General features: G+C 52.0%; 8 protein-coding genes across 8 annotated transcripts; 3 read left to right on the top strand and 5 right to left on the bottom strand.

Moving 5' to 3' along the window:
• The first annotated feature begins 833 nt into the window (after positions 1 to 833).
• Positions 834 to 1795, top strand: BJX68DRAFT_23370 (uncharacterized protein). Its single transcript, XM_071039652.1, has one exon. The coding sequence runs from the start codon at positions 932 to 934 to the stop codon at positions 1760 to 1762; it is 831 nt and encodes a 276-aa protein (XP_070901797.1). The 5' UTR covers positions 834 to 931; the 3' UTR covers positions 1763 to 1795.
• BJX68DRAFT_23369 (uncharacterized protein) lies at positions 1796 to 5216 on the bottom strand. The gene is made up of 8 exons (XM_071039651.1): positions 4909 to 5216; positions 4369 to 4842; positions 4076 to 4304; positions 3827 to 4015; positions 3140 to 3773; positions 3022 to 3079; positions 2532 to 2967; positions 1796 to 2479 (listed from the first exon to the last, which is right to left on the bottom strand). Exons 1-8 carry the CDS (start codon positions 4998 to 5000, stop codon positions 1829 to 1831), a joined length of 2763 nt encoding a protein of 920 aa, XP_070901796.1. The 5' UTR covers positions 5001 to 5216; the 3' UTR covers positions 1796 to 1828.
• A 2323-nt stretch (positions 5217 to 7539) lies between these two features.
• BJX68DRAFT_231642 (uncharacterized protein) lies at positions 7540 to 8116 on the bottom strand. The gene has a single exon (XM_071039364.1). The coding sequence runs from the start codon at positions 8092 to 8094 to the stop codon at positions 7552 to 7554; it is 543 nt and encodes a 180-aa protein (XP_070901795.1). The 5' UTR covers positions 8095 to 8116; the 3' UTR covers positions 7540 to 7551.
• Positions 8117 to 11275: 3159 nt separating this feature from the next.
• Positions 11276 to 11864, top strand: BJX68DRAFT_264285 (uncharacterized protein; the record flags this gene model as incomplete). Its single annotated transcript, XM_071044929.1, has 2 exons — positions 11276 to 11762; positions 11833 to 11864. 2 exons carry the CDS (start codon positions 11276 to 11278, stop codon positions 11862 to 11864), a joined length of 519 nt encoding a protein of 172 aa, XP_070901794.1.
• Positions 11865 to 12614: 750 nt separating this feature from the next.
• On the bottom strand, positions 12615 to 13277 carry BJX68DRAFT_264284 (uncharacterized protein; the record flags this gene model as incomplete). Its single annotated transcript, XM_071044928.1, has 1 exon — positions 12615 to 13277. The coding sequence occupies one exon, from the start codon at positions 13275 to 13277 to the stop codon at positions 12615 to 12617; it is 663 nt and encodes a 220-aa protein (XP_070901793.1).
• Positions 13278 to 14695: 1418 nt separating this feature from the next.
• Positions 14696 to 16167, top strand: BJX68DRAFT_23345 (SDR family NAD(P)-dependent oxidoreductase). Its single transcript, XM_071039623.1, has 4 exons — positions 14696 to 14857; positions 14932 to 15215; positions 15316 to 15733; positions 15788 to 16167. Exons 1-4 carry the CDS (start codon positions 14789 to 14791, stop codon positions 15836 to 15838), a joined length of 822 nt encoding a protein of 273 aa, XP_070901792.1. The 5' UTR covers positions 14696 to 14788; the 3' UTR covers positions 15839 to 16167.
• BJX68DRAFT_23343 (DNA-binding ATPase) lies at positions 15787 to 22318 on the bottom strand. Its single transcript, XM_071039622.1, has 4 exons — positions 22036 to 22318; positions 21962 to 21979; positions 16500 to 21905; positions 15787 to 16445 (listed from the first exon to the last, which is right to left on the bottom strand). The coding sequence occupies exons 1-4, from the start codon at positions 22044 to 22046 to the stop codon at positions 16151 to 16153; spliced, it is 5730 nt and encodes a 1909-aa protein (XP_070901791.1). The 5' UTR covers positions 22047 to 22318; the 3' UTR covers positions 15787 to 16150.
• An 859-nt stretch (positions 22319 to 23177) lies between these two features.
• Positions 23178 to 23953, bottom strand: BJX68DRAFT_231637 (uncharacterized protein). Its single transcript, XM_071039363.1, has 3 exons — positions 23872 to 23953; positions 23612 to 23748; positions 23178 to 23510 (listed from the first exon to the last, which is right to left on the bottom strand). The coding sequence occupies exons 1-3, from the start codon at positions 23897 to 23899 to the stop codon at positions 23397 to 23399; spliced, it is 279 nt and encodes a 92-aa protein (XP_070901790.1). The 5' UTR covers positions 23900 to 23953; the 3' UTR covers positions 23178 to 23396.
• Positions 23954 to 23997: the final 44 nt, after the last annotated feature.

Raw genomic sequence — 23997 nt, 5'->3', positions numbered from 1 at the left:
TCGTCCAGGCTCACCAAGGAACGACCCAAGAGGCAATTGACTATGCAGCCCAACTCAATCCCTACCCACCCTTTGTTGTTGTGGGAACCGAGGCAGTTAGGAGGCAACTGACTGCCTATGTGGAGAGGCGCCCTTCTACTAATACAATAATAATAGGATACTCTTAGGGCGCCCACGTTTACCGGGGATGCGCTCTGTGGAGGCGACGGAGCTGGCCAGGGGCCCGTCACTCCTGCCCTACCCTAGAGTATGACTGGGAACGGTTAGGACCTACCTACCACCACTATGTCGAAATGGGCTGAAATGCCTCCAGTTGTAGCTATTGTCTGGTATGGCGACCCACGCCATGTGGACGGGAAGCCATATAACATGGGCACCGCGTCGCGTCGTCGAATGGCGTACGTATCCATTTCATTTCCATGCATTTTGCTCATCTCGCAACGCACCACATTCTCTTCTCAATCCGGGTCTAATTTGTTCTTGAAAAGTATTAGATATTCCCACGGCCGGAAAGCCAATCTTGTGCCAGATTTGCGGATGCGATTGGATTGTTCTGCGACCGAGGAGATCCCTTCTGCGCCAGCGCCACGAGCCTGCGTTTGTTGTACGTCGCTGGCATTTGGGTGTGTATGCATGTATGTACTGGCGACGTTTAAAATCGGACAGATTTTCCTTATGCTATGCTCGTTCGGGGACTTGTGCTGTAGTCATGTTAGATCCTATTCTTGGATCATCCTGCCTCGTATCGCCTCCAATTGGATGGCGCACAAGCACGATTTCGGCATCTAAGCGCCGACCTCTAAGCCACAGACTGACCAACACCAAAAGAGCTGAAGCGGGCAACCTCTATCATCTTCATCTTCATCTTGATTTTCATTTCCATCTTCATATCACCTCACCACCCCTCCCTCAAGCCGCAAATACTCGCACCATGCCCCCAGCACCAGGCGAGCTCGCCGGCCCCAAAACCTGGCTCATCGCCCGCTCCGCGACCAAACCCGGCCAGCTCCTGCGCCTGGGAAGCATCCTCACAGACGCCCTGAACCCCGGATCCTCGCTCAACCTCGGCAGGATCGTCGCGGTCCCCGCAGAATGCAAATACGACGACGCCGACCTGGTGAAACTGCGCATCGAGTCGGAGCTGCACCAGTCGCGCAGCCTGCTCGTCTCGGCCGCGTCGTCAATCCCCGTTCTCAGCGCCGCGGCGGCCCTGGATGGGTGCTGGAGCCGCGACCCGCGCACGACGGTCGACGCGCTGAATGTGCGCGCGACGAGCTTCGTCCCAACAAAGGAATATATGGATGAGGCGCTGGCGGATGAGAGCGTGGTGGAGTACTTGCGCCGCGGGCTTTTTGCGAAATCGATTTATCTCATTGTTGGCGTGGCGACGGCGAGCAGGTTGTCTGTTGTCGAGACGCAGGCGGGGACGAGTGGGTTGGGTGCGTCGGCGAAGGCGACGGTGCCTGAGGCTGTGGATCTTGGGATCGAGGCGTCGCATCGCAGTCAGGCCGGGTCGACGGTGACCAAGGAGACTGCGGAGGACTGTGATTTTGCCTATCGCGTGCGCGAGTTTGAGTACTCGCGCATCCCCCGCAGAGTTCGCGACAAGGGTCTTATGACCAAGAAGACCATGTTTGGTCTCGAAGAGAAGGCTACCAGTAGTGATGATTTGGACGACGCAGTGCCGCAGTTTGAATGGTTTGAGGACGAGGATGTGTCGGTGGATGGATCGGAGGGCGGGCTTGTCGTGCTAGCGGACTAGTCATGAGAGAGCTTGGATATGAGAATCTTAATCTCACGTGTTTCAAGTTGATTTGGTTGTGTCTATCTACACTCTAAGAGCAGCTTCAATTATCTGCCATGCATGCTGCCGGGCTTCACTTTCGTTCTGGATCGGATCTTCCAGGTCATGGTAATCCTCCCAGAAGAGCTGGGGACTAATAGAATGGAAATCGCCCCTTGTCTTGCTTATCCGACTCAACACCTTTGCCATCCCCGAGTTTGTTCGCAGGTCGTCCAGTATGACCTTATTTGCGGCTTTCTCTCGCTCCTTCTTGCATCGAGCCTGCCACGTAAACGCAAGGATGAGGGCGGCTATTGCCGTCGCAACAGGGGCAGCGAACGACGAGCCCGTACAGAGACGAAACCCGCCTCCGTTGGTGGTTGGCCAGTGCGACAGGATGCGCTCTCCGACCACCATGAAATTATAGCTTCCGCGCAAGGGCAGTGCAGTCGTGTCGGATTCCTTGCCAGCGTCTGTGGATGAGTGAACGCCGATCGCGTACTGCAAGTCACTGGCAGGCCAGGCTACAGGCTCGTGTAGGCCCTCGTTGGATGCTGCTGCAAAGACCACGATTTTGTGCGCTCTTGCGCGATCCAAACTCGCTCGAAGACTTTCCATGGTGACAGGGTCACTGTGTCTGTAACCGAGCGAGAGGTTTATGAGGTGGACCTTTTGTGCGATTGCCCACTCGACAGCCTGAATAAAATTTAGTTAGCTATCATATTCAAGGTCTGCGGGGATGGCCAACCTTTGCAACAACAGAAGGCTGGGGCTCCTGGAAAGGATCCTCGTCTCTGGCTACGGAATCTGCGCGGTTCTTGCCTGCACAGACGCGGGCTATATACAGGTCTGCATTCGGCGCAAGCCGCAGGATAATACCGGCCACCTGTGTTCCATGTCCATTGCGGTCGTTGACGTTCGTCTCTTCCTCCGTATTGCCGTCGCAAATACAGAAGTTTCTGTACGCTTTTAGCCGGTTGATTTGAGCAAGTTCCCCCTTTACAGGGTTCCCCCCAGTTTTACCATGGAAGTCTTTCGTCCGGGGCTTGACGAAATCCTCGTGGCTGAGGTCAATCCCGGTGTCGAGAATGGCGATCCGGACCCGCTCGTCGCGCTCCTTGTGCTGCAGCCGCCGATCCACAGTTGCGTGTAGGTACTGGAATGTCTTGTATGAAGCCTCCTTCCTGGTAAGAGTCAGTCTGTGTCCCGCCTATAAAGCGTTCAGGCAGTCACTGTACCCTGAATCGGATTCCTCGATAATATTTGTCCCGAATGTGAAATTTGTGCTTCTCTTGGCTGCTCATTGACACGCTTCGTGTTAGCAGAAGTGCGTACCAGGTATAGGTGTACACCTACCCCAACTAGGTACTACAGATGCTTCCGTCGTAGTTTGCCTTCGCCGTTGTCCAGCCAGTGTACTTTTACTCTTTGGCCGCCTGGATTGGCGGGTGGTTAGACCCGGTATCTCCCGCCCGACTAGCGAATATCCTGCAATTTGAGGTTCCGGAATGCTGCTGTGTATGCTGTGCATTAGAGAAGAAGCCTCATTGCTGCTCGTCTTGTCGTTAATGCGTAGGGGTGGGCGTTCTTTTTGAGGCAGGATATTGCTTTCGACGGCTAACTCCATCAAAGGTGAAGTCTCATTCCTTCTCTCTTCCTCATTCTTGAGTAGGCCTGGCCGTTCTCTTTGGGACGGGGTAATGGTTTCGACGGCTGATTCCATCAAAGAGGAAGTCTCATTGCTGCTCGCTTCGTCCTCACCGAGTAGGCGCAGGCGCCCTTTTGGAGGCCGTATAATGGTCTCGATGGCTGATTCCAATTGGTCCAAGTCTTTCCATTCGAGTAACGGAATCTTAGTCTCATAATAGTTTTCCAGGCTTTTCAGCATTCCCCTTCCTTCCTGATTCCCAACAAAGGAGAATGTAAGCGACGATCGTCGATAATCCGCTCGTCCAAGACAATGAATATATAACACAAATTTAGGAATATCCTGCAGGGCCAGTTAGCAGCTGGTATTTCTTGTGATATTATTACGGAACTTGCGTATATAAAAACGTGCGACGCGTTGGAAACACCCAGGCCATGGGCTGAAGATGGGTGTGCAATCATAATCTTGATCCTTCCGGATACAAAGTCGTCTAGAGCCCTATTACCGTCTGCCCCCCTCAGGATTGCCGCCGGAAAGTCTTCTTTGAGCAGGCGCCGTAAGATGTCTGACATACAGTCAGGGTCCTGCACACGCGTCAGCGAGAGGAACTCGGGGGCGGTAGTACCCAACACATAATGGCGCACCTGCACAAAGATAATAACAGGCCCGATGGAAAGTACGTTGAAGAAATTAAGCAGTTTGTCGAGTTTACTGTCGTCTTTTGAAATGTGGACGGCCAGGTGCTTGGTTGCGATGAAACTCTGCCGAGGGCTAATCTGGATGGCCCTGGCATTCGGCGCGAGAGTTGCAGTAGATCCAGGCGTGAGAGGTGTCCCAAAGAAAAGAGCGACTTGGGTGTTTGTTGGTAACTGGCTTTGGTGAGTTAGCGAGCGCAAGCAAACATACATAGCTTTGCGACTGAGCTGAGAATACATACCGCTTAATGCGCTCACACTGCTGGAATCTACCCTGCTGGACATCATCGATGATAAACATCCTTACCGCATCGCCTCTGGAGAACTCCCATGCGCTCTCTGTAAGTAGTGATCTGACAATAACCGAGCAACCTGCCTGGTCCCTGGTGTTGCGGCCGTGTCTGTCTGTAGATATTGATACAGTGAGCCCATGCAGAAATCGACCTATTGTGCGAATCACATCAGCGACATGGCGTGCAGGTCTGGCGGTATGAACCAAAACCACCGCCTGCGGTGTATTTTGCGCGAGCTCGGTGCTCAGGTCAAGCCGCTGCAGAATACTAATGCAGTATGCCGTTGTCTTGCCCGTGCCGGGATGGGCTATCCCTATCAAATCCTCTGAAGAGTTGTTGAGAAGATGACGAAGAAACCTTGTCTGACAATTGAAAGGTTTCATGATATGCATTGATTGCAAGCCGGCTATGATCTCTGGGCGTCTATCCAAAGAGGATCCGCTTAGTCCCGAAGCATCTTGCCGGTAAACACGCGTCGAGGCCACTTACATTCCCAACTCTTCAAACGAAGAGGGTTCTTCACTTTGTTCATCACTTGGGCTACTCATTCTGAGCTCTCTATTCCCGACTACATTCGCCATTTATAAAACACGGTGTCTTGGCGTGTAGCGCTGGGAGCACGCAGAGCGGGTCCGGTGGTGGAAGGCGGGGATATCGCGAACTGAGGGAGCGACCAGTGACTGCGCCAGGAAGGAGCATTCAGTGTCCAGACAATGCAGCTGGTGCGAAGATATTATGTCTCTTGTGGATTTACTGCATGGGCAACTCACCAACAGGCACAAGACAGGGGATTCCCTCGATTGCTAGTTCACCCCACCAAGGCCAGGTTAAAAGGGCGTCCCTGTTCATCGCATGTCTATTTTTAGACTCCGCTAGACTAGCCAATGAGACTCGAATATAGGCCAGACAGAGGCGCGCGTGAGAGTGAACGAAGCCTGTCTTTAATTGGTCGGGGTTGAAGGGAGGCTGTGGTTTGTCCAGTCAAAACCTGCCTCTAGCCGCGCGTCAAAATCCTTATATTTGTATGGTTTTACATTAGTGAAGTTCAGGCCAGTGGCTATATTTAGAATAATGCAAAAAGATCTACAATAAGCCCCATGTATAGTAAAGCTCTGCGGGTAGGGCAAAACAGAGAATTTGTATTTTCATGAGACGTCAGGCCAACACCATGACGCAGAGACCCAAGGGGGTTCAGCGCTATTCTGAAATCCAAGCATTTTCCTATGAATTTACCTCGGTTACTATTGTTGGCCTTACCAACCTTGCAAAAAAACTTTGCCAGAGGCGATGGCGCGAGAATGCGGCACTCCCTCCTTCTGGCCCTGGGGCGTAGAGTTGGTGGTGCTGGAGGGGAAATCAGCCAAGTATAGAGGATTGCAGATCCCTTTCGTGCGCCATAACTTTATGGAAGGCAAGAGATAGTCTAGCAGCGAGAAACACGTGCCCCTGGAGGGATTGGTTTGCCATTAGGCGTCGAGGGGAGGAACAGATGTGAGCACAGTGAGTGGGAGTGCGACGGTCTTAAGGTGCACTCAATGGCTTATAAAGATGCAGAATTATAAAGAGATGTTTTGGCGTATACTACTGCAGAAGGGCACCAACCTTGTATTATTATAGAGGGACTTCAATCTGCGCGGGCGTGTTGGTTGCGAGCGTTTCTTGACAATACATGCACATGGGGAAAATAGATAATCTCTATACATGCAGAGCCATAGAGTGAACACTTAAGACCATGTGAGCTACTAAAAGGCCATACTTGGCCACAATCATGACAACGTATGTGATATTTGAATATAGTGGCTGCGCGCTTCCCACTCTTTCCCATGGTTGATTGATTTCAACTTGATCCTGACAGGTGGTTTAGTTGAGCACTTAAGCGGGACGAGTGTGCTAGCAGAGAACATCACTTTGGCCAAGCAGTGGCAGTGCAGCTGCCCTAAGGCGCAACCATGCTCTCCCGGTGCCTAATAGTGGGGGCGTATGACCTGGGAGGTGTTGGAGGGTTTAAGGGGTGGCAGTGGCAAGTGTCTTCCTATGAACCTCATTGATACTTTACAGACGCCTCCCCGGTTTTTGCTACTTAATTGTATTTATGGTCTGTGTTATAGGCTGTTTCTCACGGATGGCATCATCTCAATACCGGTTGGAGTCCTGGGCTTCTTCTTGCTACCCGACGTACCGGAGATTGCAAGGCCTTGGTATTCGAGTCAGCAGGTCTGTCATTTCCAAGAATTATTTCTAATCTTAAATGTTATATGGCGCCTGGCTAAATAGAGGTTATACCCAGGAAGTGGAACTCGCACAGCAGAGGATGAACTCGATGGCTGCAAGGACAGAGAGCCGTTCTCAAAGACCAGGTTGAAGAGGATATTTACCTCGCGGCATCTGCCACTCCTTGTTGCAAAGTACATGTGAGATTGTCCCTATTCTGTGACTGACGAGCCACCAATGATGCTAGGTACTAATGACTCGAGCGCAACAAAGAGCGTATAGCTGTACCACGCCGCCTCAGCCGGCTTTCCAACAGTACGCTGAAGCCTTTTACCTTGGCAGGCGGGGACAACATGGTCTAAAGCCTATATAGGTAGCTCAAAGCATCCACTGATCCGACGTACTCGGTCTCTCAGATCAACCGCTACCCCTCGGAAACTTACGCGGTCCAAGTTGTAACGACAGTAGCATATGCCTGTACGCAAACTCTCCAATTCACAGTCTACACTCTATCCGCACATTCCTGTATCTAACCAAGACGCGTTCTACTTCCAGGGCTATCCGACTCTGCCTTTGGTGGACGGCGCTGGGGGCAACGAACTGGGGTTAGATGTGCATGAAAGTAGATGATGTGAGGTAGCTAGGTGACATCCCCTTTCGTTGCGCGAGGCTATCATAGGCCGGCTGGGTCGGTTGTTCAAGTTCAGGTCTGTCTATTAGAGAGATTGGTCAGTGTGACTACGCCGAAGAGGCTCTGCTTAAATAGTGGAATCACGGGTCCGCAAAAAAGAATCAATCGAGCCATGAATTATAAGCTATTCAAGTTGTTGAAGACTTGCTACATACATACACTATCGCAGGGTCCGCTAGCGACCCTCTGAACCACATCACATTGCAAATGCGTAACTCCATCCAACCCACCTACTCTGGCGGAAACACATACCCCGCAATCCCCTCATCATAATATCCCGACCTCCCAATCGTGTTATCCCTCTCCGCCTGCGAGATGGTAAAGAAATGATCCGTGACCTGCTGGCTATACAGCCGGTAAAGCGGCGTCAAGCCGGGCGGCCGGAGCGACGATTCCGCTGGGTAGATGTACCCCGTAATCCCCTCGTCGCTGTATCCCGAGTTCTGGACAGCGCTGTCGCGCTCTGCTGCCGAGGTCGTGTACAAGTGGTCGGTGCGGGATCCGGAGTATAGTCTGTATAGTGGCACGGTCGCCCATTGCTCGGTGGAGTGGATCCGGCATGCCGTCTGCTCCGCGGAGTAGCCAAGATTCTGCACGGCGTTGGTGTATTCGGCTAGGTTGGTTGTGTAGAAGTGGTCGTGGATGCTGGGGTTGAAGGCTCGGTAGAGGGGGACGATGGGTTGAGGAGTGGACGGTGGTGTTGTGGGTGCGGCTGCGGCTGTGACACCAAAAGCAGCAGTGATCAGTGCGAAAAGGTTTGAATATTTAACCATTTTGGGGGAGGGTGGGAATGGGTGGGCGCTTTGAGTGTGAAGGAAAATGTGATTGTTTGGGGATTTGCGAGCTGGGTGCCGGGTTTAAGTAGCTTTCTATGACTGCCTCAACCAAGCCTCTGTTAACGCGTAACCGCTCTACTTCAAAGTGTATGCTCGAGTACTCTGGCCAGAGAATAGAGATCTTCATTGTGGCTGGCTGAGGTGTCAAGTAAGCACGAATACTCTATACCAGCTGTGTTTGAAATAAAGACCCATGTGACACGGCAGCATGACCCGGAGGTCGTAAAAGCCAGGGACAAATAATCAAGGTCAGAGAGAGCCTACTCAGGTAATCACTTATCCAACACACATTACCTTTATGATAATTCATGTTAGTGGTGATACAAAAAATAGTCAGTACCTATATAAGCCAGCAGTGAGATAGTTCTCATCTCTGAAGGTGGATTGCCTAAATCTAATCATTAGACTATCACTTCCCCTTCTACAAGATTTTCATGCAACGCTATCACACTTCCATTACGCCAGCCATGCTCTCCCTGCGAACGATCTTACCTCCACAGAAATGCATCTCCAAGCGAATCTAGCCTATATGCAGGTGAGATAGCTGACGCCTGACCAGAATATTATCATTCGCGCGTGGCTAGCTGACCAGTATTAGTATCACGTACCGGGGCCATAGCAAACATCTGCAGTCTCCGGAAATCAAAAGTGACGGGCCACTTGAGTTGGAATGTAGTACCCGCTTTATCACGATCGGTCAGAGTTAAGGCTGAGAAAGAAGAAAAGGAAATCGGGTACCATCTTTCAGCTACTCAACTCTGGAGCCTCTCGACAGCGGGATGAGACAGGAGCTAAATGCAATTCAGTATTCTTTTTGCCACAGTCCATGCCCAAGATCTGCTAGATCTCGGGGCTTACGGAGAGATGGTAATATTACCTGTACTATCAAGGCAAGCATTCAAATATGGTCATAGCATGCCATAGAGAGAAGGTCAAAGCCGAGGTTGGCTTAAGGGTATCGATATCAATAAAACCTAAAACTAAGCTTACCTACTAGAGACATGATAGACTTCATCTCCGGAGGAAAATAGCAAAGACCAATTGTGGAGACCTAAACCGCCCCACCCCCTCTCGTCTACGGCTTCAAGTGACCCAGCATAACCTCCTTCGACCTCCACGCAGCCCACCCATTCACCGGCCGAGTCTCCTCCTTGGCACAGAAACCTGCTCCCCAGGCGCCCTGATGACACGATGCAGCGAGCTCCTCAGCAACCCACCAGTCCACTCCACAAGCGTATCGCCGATATTCATAACCGCACACCCAGGCTCGGGCTTGATTTACCGTGCGAGAGATATTCGCGGGAGGTCAATGACATTCGTGTCTGTTGGGAATGCCGGGGCTTGAGCGAAGTACTCGGGTGTCGGCATGATGGCTATCAGTTTGATTATTTAATCAGTCAGCTGAACGACTATGAAGGAAGACTAAAGGGAGAAGGAACAGGCTCCAGCTATAAGGCGCCGAATTGATGCTGACGTATGTGCTGTCTCGATACGGCAATCACATGAGGTATACACAACAGGATGAAACAAGCCTGGGTTTGGACCACAATTCTCGAGCTTGATCGGCCCCCATGCAAGGCTTAGCATCTTGGCCACTCAAGGACCTATCGAAGGGTATGGACAGTAGACCACCGTCTTTAATCAAGGGATAAAAGCACCGGAAAGACCAGTTAAATCGAGCGTTGTCTTTTATATCGCAAACAAAAAACTCTCAAAGATTCCGCCATTGGAAGAGCAAAAGATGGCGTTCAGTTGCATGGAACTTGTAGGTGCAAACATGGCCTCGATCTCCTCAAGTAGGAGTATGCGCATCGACCAATATCCACAACCCTCTCCAGCGAATATTCAAAATTAACTAACGCTTATCAACACTTCTCAGCATTCTCAAAGAACACTCCACGGCAGTATCCAACATGTTCCGGAGATTCCAGCATATCCCAACTTCTAGTACTCCCCCAACGCTCTGGCTATGACGATGGAGCCAACGCTAGGTGCGAGTCTCGCTGCCCGTGTGGCGCGGCTCCTGGACCTTGCAGCTCACTTCCGCCCTGCCTGGGGGGAGATGACCAGTCGGCATGGCAAGGTGCATGGCCCCGGGGTGCTTGCTTCTACGCAGGAAGTTTATCCGTACCGGTGAGCTTTGTAACGCGAGGAAGTAAATCAGCCCTAGGATGGAATCTGGATCGAGTGATGCCCGCTAAACTGGTTTACTAATATAGAGCCTCTTTCAGAGCCGTACGCTTTTTTCCTTGGCCTAAACTCACCTTTTACCTATTATCTTGTTTTATCTGGTTGGGTGCGTCATTTCTGTCTTTACCGCAAGGAGAGAATTGAGTTTATAAAGAATCACGTCAGTCGCTGCCGTAGCCTAGCTGGAGTTGGAGAAATTCTTGCCATTCGTATTCAGGGTGCGAATGTAGTTCTTACATTCTAATCATCTCTTATGCCCGTGAAGTCCCGCTCTGTTGGGAAATAGCCATTGTTGGACATAACCAGCCCTAACTTCAGCAAACCAGTGGCAATTTGCCCCCTTGGATCGTGATCCACCATCTGCCCTCCCGCGCGGTGAAAGACTGTACCTAGCAGAGAAACAGCCTCCGGATCAGAGTCTCCTCCATAAACCATGTCAGCGACCCTGGTCCAAGGATAGGCAGCAGTGCCCGTACACCTGCGGGTTACACTCAATCTAGATATGGCAAGCGGCACGGGCAGAGACACCGAATATGGCATGGCTTCTCTATGCGAGAAATGCTTAGTGTCGGCCTGGGATCGTATTCAGGGCACCTTCCTTTCCTACCTTGTGTGCATTGCCCCCGCTCCCCGCCCTCTTTCCTCGTATTCATCTGGAAATCTCGCCCCATAGCCCCTAAAGCGTCGTATCTCGGCACTACATCGTGTTCGGGATACTACTGTCGCTCTCGTCAGTGAGCCTGAGCCTCGGCCAGCGGTGTCCTTGGCATTGCTAGTTTTCATTCCGCAAATGATCTGATAGTTAAGTTCAGTTTCTAGAGCTTTCTCTCACGCTATATAAAGGGCTCGGGATCCAATCCCCACAAACTCCATCTTTCACATAGCCCTTCCCCCACACAACACAGCGCAAACTAGCCCCTTGCTCAAAATGAAACCCGCTGCCCTACTAACAACCCTCCTCCTCCTCCCGCTCAGCGCGCTCTCCGCGCCGACATCTGCACCCGAGGATACCGCAACCGAGCTCTTCGCTCGCGACAAGAAATGCACCATCACGGGCGCCTCGACGGTCAACTGCCGCAGCTCGTTCAGCACAGGGTCGTCGGTCAAGCGCAAGCTCAGCAGGGGCTCCTCGTACACCTTTGACTGCTTTGTTACGGGCGAGAGGGTGGTGATTGATGGGGTCAGCAATGCGTATGTATACTCCTTCCAATTACTTGCGACGATGTGTGTTTTGATTCGAGATGGGCGTGAGGGGTGGTGGCCGAAGCAAGGCAATGACACGGATGTGAGGGGGAGAGAGATGTGGATTCTGAATTCGCTAACGAGGCTCGTCGTCGGGCTTAGGTCGTGGCAGTGGAGTAGCAGTCTGGGGTGCTATGTCAACGGGCATTATACCGATAGTAAATGTACTTCGCGTACGTATGACTCCTTGATGGATTTTGTGTTCGTTCGGGTGTGGGGATGCTAATATATTCGCGTGTCTAGAGGCACTCGGGCGCTGTATCTGGGATTTCTAGGAACCGCGCTTGGGAGTCGGCCTGGATTATTGGAAGGTCCATGGTGTGAAACGCCTGGCGGTTTTATGGATTCAATCCGATGTGGTACGGCAGCCTGAGAGTACTAGATTTCCATCGCTATGATTAGGATACGGGGTTATATACTGAAATTAGCGAGCCCATTGAGCATCACAAGATTTGCGCTCTCTTCTGCTAATTCCCTTGCCTCTCTCCCTCTCTCCCTCTCTGGAGATCTTCCTCCAGTAAATTGAGACTCTCCGTCTGTTCGCGCAGCAAGCGAAGGTTGGTAGAGGGGGTGTCAAGGTACATGGCGTAGTCTAGACGAACCTTTTCTTGTTTGCACGCATGGCTCGAATTTTCAGCAGCCCTTTCCAGGTTCTCAATCTTGCCATGCCTGTGAAACCTGGTAGCCAAGGTAGAGGCCAGGTTATGGATCCAACCAGCTCTCTCGGCGCTCTTGTAGTTTAAAGACAGCTCCTTGGCCAATTCAAGCTGCTCGATGGAAGAATCAAGGTCTCTGGCTCGCCAGTGCACATAAACTTGTGCTCAAGCAAGTTCCAAGGAGAGTTTGATCTTAAGGGTCTCTTTTTGTCCTCGGGTGCAGTGGCCTCCATGGCCGACAAAGCAGATACGATTGCATCCTCGAGGACTTGCCTGTCACCGGTACGCTCGAAGCGCATTTCAAGGAGAAGTGCAAGGTTGTGATGCCAACGGGCAAGATCCGGGCCTCGTGGGTGATGCTGCATTGCACTATTGATTTTTCTCAATCGCAGGGTTGAGCTGATCAACTCCATCCAATTGCCGGCCTGCCAGGCACAGCCTCAACAGCGCAGCACCCACAGCCGCAGCCGCTGAAGCTTGTTCTGCTGGATCCATTCCATTGGCCAACTCCTCAGCCTGGCGTGCGGAACCCACGGCGGACTCGGCGTCATCCGCTCGTCGTAAAAGGTCAAACCTATCACTCTGCAGTGTCGAAAGATTGATCAAATGTGTCAGTTGTTGCGAAGGTTCAATCGCGGTCGAATTCGCACAGGTCTGTCCAAAGGCAATTGCTGCATCCAGGTCACTCGGTTCCCTCAAGGCATCAAACCTTTGCTTGTAGAGCTTTGTCAGAAGCTGCGACGCCTCGAGTTGGCTCTCGGGGCCATCATGAGCTAGGCTGCTCATCTCCTGTACGGCCTCGAGGGCTTGATCAAAGTCATCGAGTGAGAAGCGTTTTTGGATTCGATGGTAGAGGCAGGTCGCCAGTAAAGATAGGCCAGTGACATGGTTCGCCCTCGTAATCTGCACTGCTCTTTTTGCGCCCTGTATAGCGTTGTTTAGAAGATTCTCTTGGCTTTGGTCTTCATTGTACATTTCGAGCAGCTGCTCAGCTTCTATCATCAGTATGTTCGCCAAAGAGTCATCTGACATGATGACGGTTTTGGCGCGCCTGGGAGACAACTATAATTGTGCCTCAAGCGTGAGAAGTCAGTCAAACAAGGCTCGGGGCTGGAGAGGTTAGGAACGCACCTTGGGTAGCCCTGGGCACGCGAGACGTCTTCCAACGTCCGTCGGACACCTCGCGTCTCCAAATCTGATAGCCGACTTGGTAGCTTGAATCTGGGAAGACCGAGGTGAAATAATCGATAAGATTGGGGGTCCTAGACATTTTATCAACGGCGATTAACGCAAGGCTACCAGACTCACGCGGCCTTTTGTCAACATATCAGCCCCCGCTTTTAGGCAGCCATCAGGCTTCCAAATAAGTAAATGGTGCTAGATGACATTATGCAACGACAGATCCGCGGACGGAAAAGGTGCGCCCTGGGCGTACGCCAGTAGTTCTCGATCCTTGAATGGATAAGAGTGACAGAGCATATAGAAGATAGTCACGTCCAAGACCACATATTGACTGCACATGTGCAGCAAGATTCAATTGTCTAACTATCCATTGTTCGGTGGTTCAGGCCTAGAATCTCAGGTGCAAAGTAGTTCTGCGTCCTAATGATTGAGGCGCTAGCAGAGCCTGTAGTTAAGTGCGAGAATGGTCTCTTTGCTTCTTTCGAGGCATCGTATCCAATTATTGCCCAACACGTCTAAGCGCCTAGATGTGGGTTGCTGCGGTGGGTGAGAAACGGGAAACTGGATTATCGCCTCATGTCCTGAGGAGAGGATGGAGTGGAGGCTTAGGGAATGAGGCAAGCATGCCCTAATCCTCTTCCTAGGCGTTGTCGATGGGCGGTCTGTCGAGATGGGTGGGCGATGCAAACTGTTGGTTTGAAATCCCGAGGCATAATCCCAAAAGCACTCCAAGACCAGGTACAGACATGTCAGTCGGGCTTTTAGCCATAATCCTGGGTATCTATAGGCGCAAAGAGATGTCATCTCGGCCGAGTGACTCCTGAAAATCTGTTCCCTAGGCCAAGTTGCACGGGTTTCGCAGTTATGCACACTGAAAGGTATTTCTTACGGATTCGTTGATCATCCGGCTGTATTTCAGCTAGGGCTTCTTAGCTACTCCGGTCTAGGATTAATATGTACACCTATAGTAAATCAAGTACCTGAGAATAAGGAACGTTGGAAGCATCCCTCTGCACCGTCCACTTGCATCTATATATATATCTGGACCCACCCCCACAATTAAGGTCAGCAATGACCGGGCGATATGACTCTACCCCGGATCATCGTCGACTCGTCCAACTATCATGAAAGGAACAGATCTTGTTTATCCCATCGAACTATCCCAAGTCTCTGATCTGTTCACCAGCTCGGGCGAATCCCGCAGCCGCGACCCCTCCACCTCGGGCTAAGATTACCACGAACCACCGAATCCCCACCTTCCAGCGCCCCTCATATCCCATCTTTTCTCCCCAGACTGCTCCCCTCGAATTGGAATCTCTTCTTTCCTTCTCACTCTCAGCACCCATCTCACAGAAAGAAAAATGGCCCTCCCTCAACTCCTCACCGGCAAAGTCGCCGCCATCACCGGTGGCCTGACTGGAATCGGTCGCGTACGTATTCTCCCTCACATTCCCACCTCAACCTCAACCTCTCGATCGAAATACCCCTCTAACAAAGATGATAGGCAATCGCCCTCGACTACATCCACCACGGCGCCTACGTAGCCGTAAACCACCTTGGCGGGACATCCGACGAACCACACCTCGCCTCACTGCAATCCGAGATCTCGACCCTCCTCTCCGAAACAAAACAAGATTCGGCACTCGAAAAAAGATTCATCGCCGTCGCTGGCGACGTCTCGAAGCCCGAGACGGGGATCGAGTTTGTGAAGAAGGTTGTGGACAAGTTTGGACGCCTCGATATCTTTGTTAGCAATGCGGGGGTTTGTCGGTTTGAGGAGTTTTTGGAGTATGTGTTTTTCCCTCTTTCCCCTTCCCCTGTTTCTTTTCTTTGTTTTTTGCATCTCTCTGGTGGGGAGAGGAGAAAGCAATGCTGATAAAAATGACAGCGTAACACCAACTCTCATCGACGGCACAATATCCACAAACCTCACAGGCGCCTTCTACGCCGTACAAGCCGCCGCCCGCCAAATGGCCTTCTCACAGTCCCCCCAGGGCGGCTCGATAATCGGGATCAGCTCAATCAGCGCGCTCGTCGGCGGCGGGCAGCAAACACACTACACGCCCACAAAGGCGGGCGTTCTGTCTCTCATGCAGTCGACGGCGGTCGCGCTGGGCAAGTACAATATCCGATGCAATGCGTTGCTCCCCGGGACGATCCGCACGCAGCTTAATGATGAGGATATGAGTGATCCTGTCAAGAGGGCGTATATGGAAGGGAGGATTCCGTTGGGGAGGCTGGGGCAGCCGAGGGACTTGGCTGGGCCGGCGGTGTTTTTGGGGTGTGAGGGGTTGAGTGGTTATGTGGTGAGTTTTCTTCCTCTTTCCTTTTACGAGAGTATACACTAACTGGTGCTACAGACCGGAGCGCAGCTGTTGGTTGATGGCGGGTTGTTCGTGAACCTCCAATAAGGGCGTCAATGTGGAAGAGAATGAAAGATCGCTAGAAAATCGAGGATAATAAGCTAAGTGTACATAAAATACAGTAACCAAGTCATCTATCTTGGCCTTGACCATATAGCCGCGACGATTCAAATGAGATGAAATGCGAAGCATGTCAGCGCAACCGCCAACGCCAGGGCCAAACCGCAACACAAACGCCGTGCTACACACACCACACCCTAGTACACAAGTACAAGCCTGCCTGCCTGCCCCAGCATAAGCGGGCAACACACGATCCTTTCCCATTTTTTTTTTTAAAAAAAAAAGAAACAAAAACTATACTTATCCTTTCATCGTCGTCAAGAACGAATCCAGGTTATATTCGGCCTCGTACTGCCGCTCGTCCCATAGCTCGTCCAAATCATCGAGCCAGCCCTTCTTGCCCTTTTCTTTGACCTCGCCGTCGATGTCGACCATGTCGACTTCGTTGCCCCCGGCTTCTGTGGGTTTCTCTGCGTGTTCGGCTGTTTCGCCGAGGTTGAAGAGGTCGAGCAGTTGGTCCGTGTCCATTGTGTTGAGTCCGGCGTTTTGTTGATTGACTACTGTGGAGGCGACATCGATCTTGAATCGTTGGAGACTGTGTCGGTTAGTATCATTGTTAGAAAAGGAAGGAGGGGACAGGTGGGCTCACTTTAAGATCTTCTCTTCGAGCGTTCCACGTGTAATCAGTCGGTAAACGTTGACGACCTTCTTCTGTCCGATACGATGTGCTCGGTCCATGGCTTGTATATCCTTCTGCGGGTTCCAGTCGTGCTCAACGAAGATAACCGTGTCTGCACCAGTAAGGTTCAGACCGAGACCACCAACGCTGGTCGTCAAGAGAAGCACGTCGTAACTGGGATCGGAGTTGAAACGGTTGACAATGTCCTGGCGCTTAGTCGCCTCGACACCTCCGTCGAGTCGGAGGTATTGGACGGACGGAAGGAGTTTCCGGAGAACCTCCGACTGCACGATATCCAGCATCTCCTTCATCTGGCAGAAGATCAAGGCGCGATGCGGGCTCACATAGTTACCACCAGTTGTCAAGTCACCTTCACTCGACGGGTCGACGCCAATGCCGCAGTCCAGAAGCAAGTCGCGCAGAGCACTGAGCTTGGGCGCGTGCGACACGTCTCGAATATGGGACTTCTTCGTCTGCAGAAAGTCTTGGACTTCGTTGTACTGTTTGTGTCCTTCTTTGACAACGAGGGCGGGCGAGTTGCAGAGACGGCGCATGTATTGCAGGGCTTGGAAGATGTGCTCTTTGTCGGACTTTTCGGAACTGCCCATCCTCTCCTGCAGAGCCTTTTGCTCCTTCTTGGTGAAGTCCTCGAAGAGTTTCTTTTGCAGCTCACTAGGATCGCAGTAGTAGTTTTGGATGATCTTGGGCGGCAGATCGTTGAGCACCTCCTCCTTCAGACGACGCAGCAGGAACGGAAGCACCTGCTTGTGCAGAGCCTCGATTGCAAGAGCTCCCGCCTCCTGCTCCTTCGACGACGACTTGCTGAATCGACTGGCGGCGATGGGCCTGGCGAACCGGTCCAAAAACACCTTCTCCGTACCAAGGAAGCCTGGCATGAGGAAGTCAAACAGCGACCACAATTCCAGCACGTTGTTCTGGATAGGCGTTCCGGACAGGATCAAACGGTGGTTACTCTGAATACGCTTGACAGCAATTGTAACCTTGGCTTTGGGATTCTTGATAAGATGTCCCTCGTCCAGAACACAGTAGTTCCAGCTAATCGTCCGGAGAAAGTCGTTGTCATTGCGGCAGATATCATAAGACGTCACAACAATATCGGCTTCAGCAAGTGAGCCCTGCAGCCGCGACCGCTCCGCAGGCGGCCCGACATAGGCAGCGCAATTGAGGAACGGCGCGTACTGTTTGACCTCCTGCTGCCAATGACCAGAAAGCGATGGCGGGCACACAATGAGAGACGGGACTTTTCGGACCTCTGGCTTCTGAGTCTTGGCAAACTCTTCGGCGCGCATGTGATGGTCGCTTGCAACGATACAGATGGTCTGCAGCGTCTTACCAAGACCCATGTCGTCACAAAGAATACCATGAAGGTTGTACCGGTTGAGGAAGGCAAGCCAGTTGACACCCTCTTGCTGGTAAGGTCGAAGCTCTGCTTTGATCGCAACTGGCAGCTGGAACTCTTCGACTTTTCGGGAATCCAGCATCTGGGACATGAACTTCCTCTCCCGATCACGACCCTTGAGCAGCTCTTCTGACAGGCCAGGTGGGTCTGGAATTCCTGCTTCCAGAGGTACCAGTTTGACCAGAGTCGCGAACGACGTTGTAGCAAGTAGTCGAACATCATTGTCCGAGTCACTCATCCTTCCAAGGACCGGGACAACGAGGAAGATAACATACGGCAAGATGCCATCCTCCATGACATGAATGAGATGATAAATACACTCCACAGCTCCTTGGCGGTGATGAACGTCCAGCGCATTGCTAATTGTCGGCAACACCTTTTCCACCAACATGGTCATACCCTCCACGGTGACAACGCTGCAGATAGTGGCGAAGCACTTGGCGGCTGCGTACCGAATAACAGAGAGTCGACATTGTAGCGCCTTGACAACGAGGGGCATAAGCTTGACAACCCATGGATATAGCCCTGGATCGAACTTGGGAAGCAGTGCGCGTAGGGTAGACAGCCCGTCCACCACCTCCTGGCCCAAATCGTTCTCGGGATCGACGATATCTTCGGGAAGATCGCCGGAGAGAGCTTGGGTAAGAGGTCGCTCAACCAGTGTTGCAAGGTTAGGTACTTTCTCCGTGAGCTGCGCGCCGAACTTGATAGCCAGCTGCTCGAGCGCGTCTTTGGCTCCGCGGCGCATGATTTTCGCGTCTCGCGCCTCCTTCTCAAACTTGGCAGCGTCGGGATGCTCGCGTCGGTCCTCCTCTTTCCGAAGCGATAGAATAGACTCTTGCAAGTTCGCGTTGTGGTGGAACTCAGGAGTTTCAGAAGTATCTACACAGCAGTATTTGACCAAGTTTCCAATAACCTTGTCGACTGGTCCTCGCTTGGCCGCCGTAGTGTAATACTCGACCATGGCCGCGACGGCAGTTGCAGAGCGTTGCTGAAGTTCGGCATTTTCTTCCTTCTTGACGCTGTCCATCATGCCCTTGATGAGCTGACCCGGCTTCTTTGGAATGTCCTTGAAGCCGACCAAGGCCCCCGCGGCGGCGGCCTTGACTCGCATATCCCTTAGCTCTCTGGCATCTCTAGCCTCGCTCACAGCATTCTCCGCCGTCGCTTTAGTATCGTTGAGGACTTGAAGAGCAGTAATGCGCTGCGCAGGTGCAAGGTTCTTTTTCAGCCTGTCAAAGTCGGGTCCAATCACCTTTTCGGCGTCAGACAAGGAGAACGCGTTTGGTCCAGCCTCGGAGTCTCCTTGAACGACGACAGCAAGAGTAGGAAGTCGACCGCTAGGAACATGCGCGTGGTCTCGGAAGGCATTTAGCAACGAATGGCACTGCGCGCGGGCGACATGTAAATAGCAAGCAATATCACTGTACCATGGCGGACGGTCTCCTTCGACAATTGGACGGAGCTTGTCACACAGAGCAGACATGTACTTGCTGTCCGATCCGGCTATCTTGGCGTATTCCTCCACAATCATGGCGGACGACAGTTGCGATGATGATGCCGGCTGGCTCAACCCGTTCAGTATCGATTCCCATAGACTGTCAAGACCGTTCTTATCCCAGATTGACAGTAGCTGCCCAAGAGCTTTGGCGGCATAGATTTTGGATCGTAGCATTGTATCAGCCCCGACTAGATCAATATCGCCTTGCAGCATATGCCCGTCGACATTGTGGGCAGATGGTGGAGGTGCCACGTCCTTCTTCTCGGATCTGCGGCCGCGCTTCTTGGTTCCATCTGTCGGGACAGCATTGGAAGGTGAGGATTTGGCGGGAACCGATGCACTCATCGGGAAGGCAATGCCGGACGGCTTGATGAACAGCGACACATTCATGGGAATAGGGTAACGCGGAACACCAAAGGGCGCCATGCTCAAAGCGACTAGCGGTTGGATGTGGGAGGTTAAATCCTGATCTGTCTTGAATGACCCGCGACGGTCCAGAGATTTGAGCAGCTCTGACCACACCTGGAGAGAGAGTTTGAGGACTCCTTCGTTCCGCTCCACCAGTAGATTCTGGAAGATCAGGCGCAGTGCCTTTCCATTTACCCAATCATTCGTGCCGTCACCCTCAAGCTGAAGGAACGTTGTGAGGGCGCGGAGAACCGCAGAACGTACACTGGTGATGGTATGCCGAAGAAAGGGGTACAGGCGAGGAACAAGGTTGCCAAATGAGGACTCGGAGTCGACAGCCGCATTTTCTTTCATGGCGTTCAGAACAGGCTGGAATGTGCATAGCTTCGCTAGAAGGTCCATGACCGAGCCAGTACTGGCACTCAGGTCGTCCTGAAGGTTGGAAAGGCAGTCCCACACGATATTCATCAGCGTGCCCAAAGTCGACTGCCGAGAGTTGACAAACTCCTCCGCTATCGGCACAAGCGTTGCAGCACTAACAGCACGCACATCGTCATCGTAGTTGCCAAGACCCTGCATAACAGCCTCCAAAACACCATCCATCAGATCAGAGTTCTTGACCAAGAGATCCTTCCGCACCGCGACAAGATACCTCAACCCGATCATACCACCGTGGCACACCTCCCAAATCGGCCGCTCCAAACCTAGATCTGATTGCATGATGATCCGATAAAGACACTTGTACACAGCAATCACGGACCGCGAAGGGAGATGTGACAGAAGGGCACCCAATGTCTGACCCACAGTCTCCCGGATAGGAGCAACAACATTGTCGGAGATGTAGTCTCCGAATCGATCCAGCATCAAAACGCAAAGTAAACGACAAGCAAGGTCGTCTAGCCATTTACGATTCAGTGCATTATTCTCTGCTCTGGTTTTCCCATGTGAACGGCCCGCTCCAGCGCCTTGAACACGAACAACTTCTCGCAGGGCCATTGCCGCACCATGCCGAACCTCCCAATTGGGATCTAGAATATCCACCTTGAGAAACTCGCACATGCGCTCATAAGGCCAAGAGACGTTGGCGCTATCATCCTCAAGTACGGGTTGGATAAAGGGCTTCTCCGGGGCGATTGCTCCCTTGAACTCCGACACAATTTTTGACTCGTCATCTTCATCCGCTGGTCTATCAAGGGAGAAATAGTCGGGCTTCGTGTCGCCATTCTGGGCATGGCCATTCTCTGTTTTCACCGGATGGGGAGTAGGGATTGCAGGAGTATTGATCGAAGGGGTAGTGACATTCTCGGATGGTCGCCGCGCTGACAAGTCGACCACACGCACTTTGTTCGCCCCCAGCTTTGCGTGTTGTTTGCTTTTCCGCTTCAGCTGATTGAGCTGTCGTCTGCTTAGCCCAGATTCCTCGCCATTGGCAGGCTCGCTGGGAGGTGGCGGGGGCTGCACGCCGGAATGAAGACGGTTGTTCTCCTTTGATGAAAGGAAACTCGGCGGATGATCCTTCGCACCGGGCGTCTTTGGTGCTAAGTCAATATCATCGGAGAGATCATCGCCGAGATATTCACCCTCGAGGCCCAGTCGCGCTCTTAGCGTCTTCTTTTGGTGCTGTAGCCGAGCAGCAGGATCCATGGCTGCCAAGGCGTATTCATGCTCCTTTCCTCCACTTCCTAACAATCGCCTTCCATGCTTTAGAATAGCGGGTAGGTCAAGAGTTTCGAGGCGTAGCATCTGATCATCAGGGGACGGTGTCGGCTCATCTTCTGACTTGATCTTGATATCAAGTTCCTCGTCGTCTTCGTCCTTCTTTACACCCTCACCGTCATCCTCGTTGGGGTCAAAGGTGTCTGCATTTGTGACAATAAGGCCCATGGCCTTGGCGGCAGCCGTCCGCGTATCCCATGATTTTGACTTGAGATACGGAAGAATACGCCCCAGTAGATTAAAGAGCTCGTCCGGATGCTGCTTTTGGACATCGGCTAGCTGCTGGGCGGCTGTGTTTCGGATGAGAGGCGTGCTTCCGGTCTCGAGTAACCTACAAGTTTCGATCTGGTTAGCGCATTATCGGCCTCGAAAGTGATAAGAACTCACGTGACGAGACGATCTAGTCTAGGGCGAAGGTTAGCGTCATGTTTTAAATGACCAAAATTTGGTTGAGAACTCACCTGGAAGTCATGGCGGTCGTGATTTTCAAGAAGCGAAAAAGATTAAAATGACAAATAAGTAGTAGCAAGGGTATTAAAGAGAAGGTGAGGGAATAAGGTCAAAGAGAAGCCAAGGATTCCCGCGACGCGCCTCAAAGATTAGAGATTACTAGTATGGCGTAAAATACCAGTAGTGGGAGAGGAGAGGATGAGGCTGGGATCGTAGCGTATACCGGTCGGTTACTCGCACGACGCAGCCATGGAGGATACTGGAGATGAAACTGAGGCCAAATAGCCAAGAACACTCAAGGCGTCTCCGAGAGAAGTGGAGATGGTGGTGGTCGAGTCGATCTGAGGGTTGAACTCCAAGAGCACATGGATCTGGAGTATATCGAAAATTACGGCGAAAATAAGGCGTAAAATAAATTACCCAGGAACAGTATAGAGGCGAGAAAACGATGTAGATCGCAAGTAGAAGTGAAAGAAATGAGAAAAAGAAATGGCCCACCCAGGATCAAGAAAATCACCTGGGACTCCCCTGTTGGTGGTGACAAAAGCGCGGAGACGACGTGTAGAGTATTGAACGAGGCGGAAGTCAGGTGAGGCCAAAGTAAACAGCTCAGCGCAGCTTGAGTGCGGCGTCCGGAGGTAAGGTTGGTTTTGGGTCTGCGGTCGGTCGAGGTCACGCAGCCTGTTTATATCATTGGGGACATCTTTGGCTGGGCGCGCCTACCCATGCTTGGGCCTGGTGCACTAGGCTCTGTCGGGTTTGGCCGGCCCCACCCGTGAGAAAGGTTTTCTTGTAATCACGTGACTGGTAAAGCGCCAAGAATTGCCAGATGGCCTCAAGCCTCAAGCAGTCAAGGCAGGAGTGGGCACAGCAAAGGCAAGAGCTTAGCATGCTGCTGCTCGAGAGCCTGTCGTTCAAAACTAAGCCGAATCACCCCGCTTCCTCCCGTCCAATTCAATCTCCTGTAAGACATCGTTTAGAAATTATAGCTCTGTGCCGCCGGTACCTGATGTGAGTTCCGTCATTGCTGGCCAATCACCCGAGCACCATTAGGAACAGACATCCAACGCTCATCTCAGTGACGTTGACGAGTCATCGCGCCAAACTTAATCCAGCCTTTATATATCCTACGCCGGTCTTCTTATCACTGTGCTTTCGAGCTTCGCGCCCATGCTTCATATATAGAGAATTTTTCGATTCTATACAGTAGGTAACAGGTAAACGAACATAACCATGAGTAGTTTGATATCAAATCAACGAGAAAGCGCCTAGTGTATCACTCTTTCCGGTCCTCTGCAACTTGGCTCCTCGCCAAGGTTGCTGCCTCCTTCCTTCTTCACTTCTTATCGACTTTAAATGTGCACCGTCTCTTCTATGATCTCAATAAACCCAGGCTCCGGAGTTGTTCTGGTTGTGCCGCAACTTCGCGGGGGTGTGCGGCTTCTGCCTTGCGGTAGGCAGCCTGCATCTTCATCGTTCGCAGGGCCTGTCAAATCGTTAGAGAATCAGTCAAGGTAGTTCAAATAAATCTAAGCCATAGACTGCGAGATAATCCAGCCGAGTTATCCGGTCAAGCCTGACGCATACCTCTTTCCTGTGGTGCAGGCACTCATAGTAATCCTCAAGCGCGGGAGCGCACTTTCTCTTGCCCTCCTGACCATCTCCAGAGTTCACAACATAGCAGCCTAGGAGCTCTTGCCAGAAGGTGTAGCAGCGGGAAGGTCCTGCGGAGGAGCACCAATGTTAGCCGGGAGCTCGGAGAAGCGGGTGAACCATGCAAAAACACCAACACCAAAGCCATTGACGGGGGAAAAATTCGGTCCATGATAGAGCATAGGATAACATACCGCCGTTAAGACCGAAACCGGACGCCATTGTGTGTTTGATGGGGAGAAGGAGCGGGGAATCGAATGGGGGAGAGCGAGGAGCGGATGCGATGAGGTTCTTCGCATTCAGTCCGACTGCTTTCCGCC

This window comes from Aspergillus pseudodeflectus (genome assembly GCF_044049435.1).
Source record: "Aspergillus pseudodeflectus strain CBS 756.74 chromosome Unknown BJX68scaffold_10, whole genome shotgun sequence".
Taxonomy (NCBI): domain Eukaryota; kingdom Fungi; phylum Ascomycota; class Eurotiomycetes; order Eurotiales; family Aspergillaceae; genus Aspergillus; species Aspergillus pseudodeflectus.
This window is presented reverse-complemented; position numbering and strand designations above follow the sequence as displayed.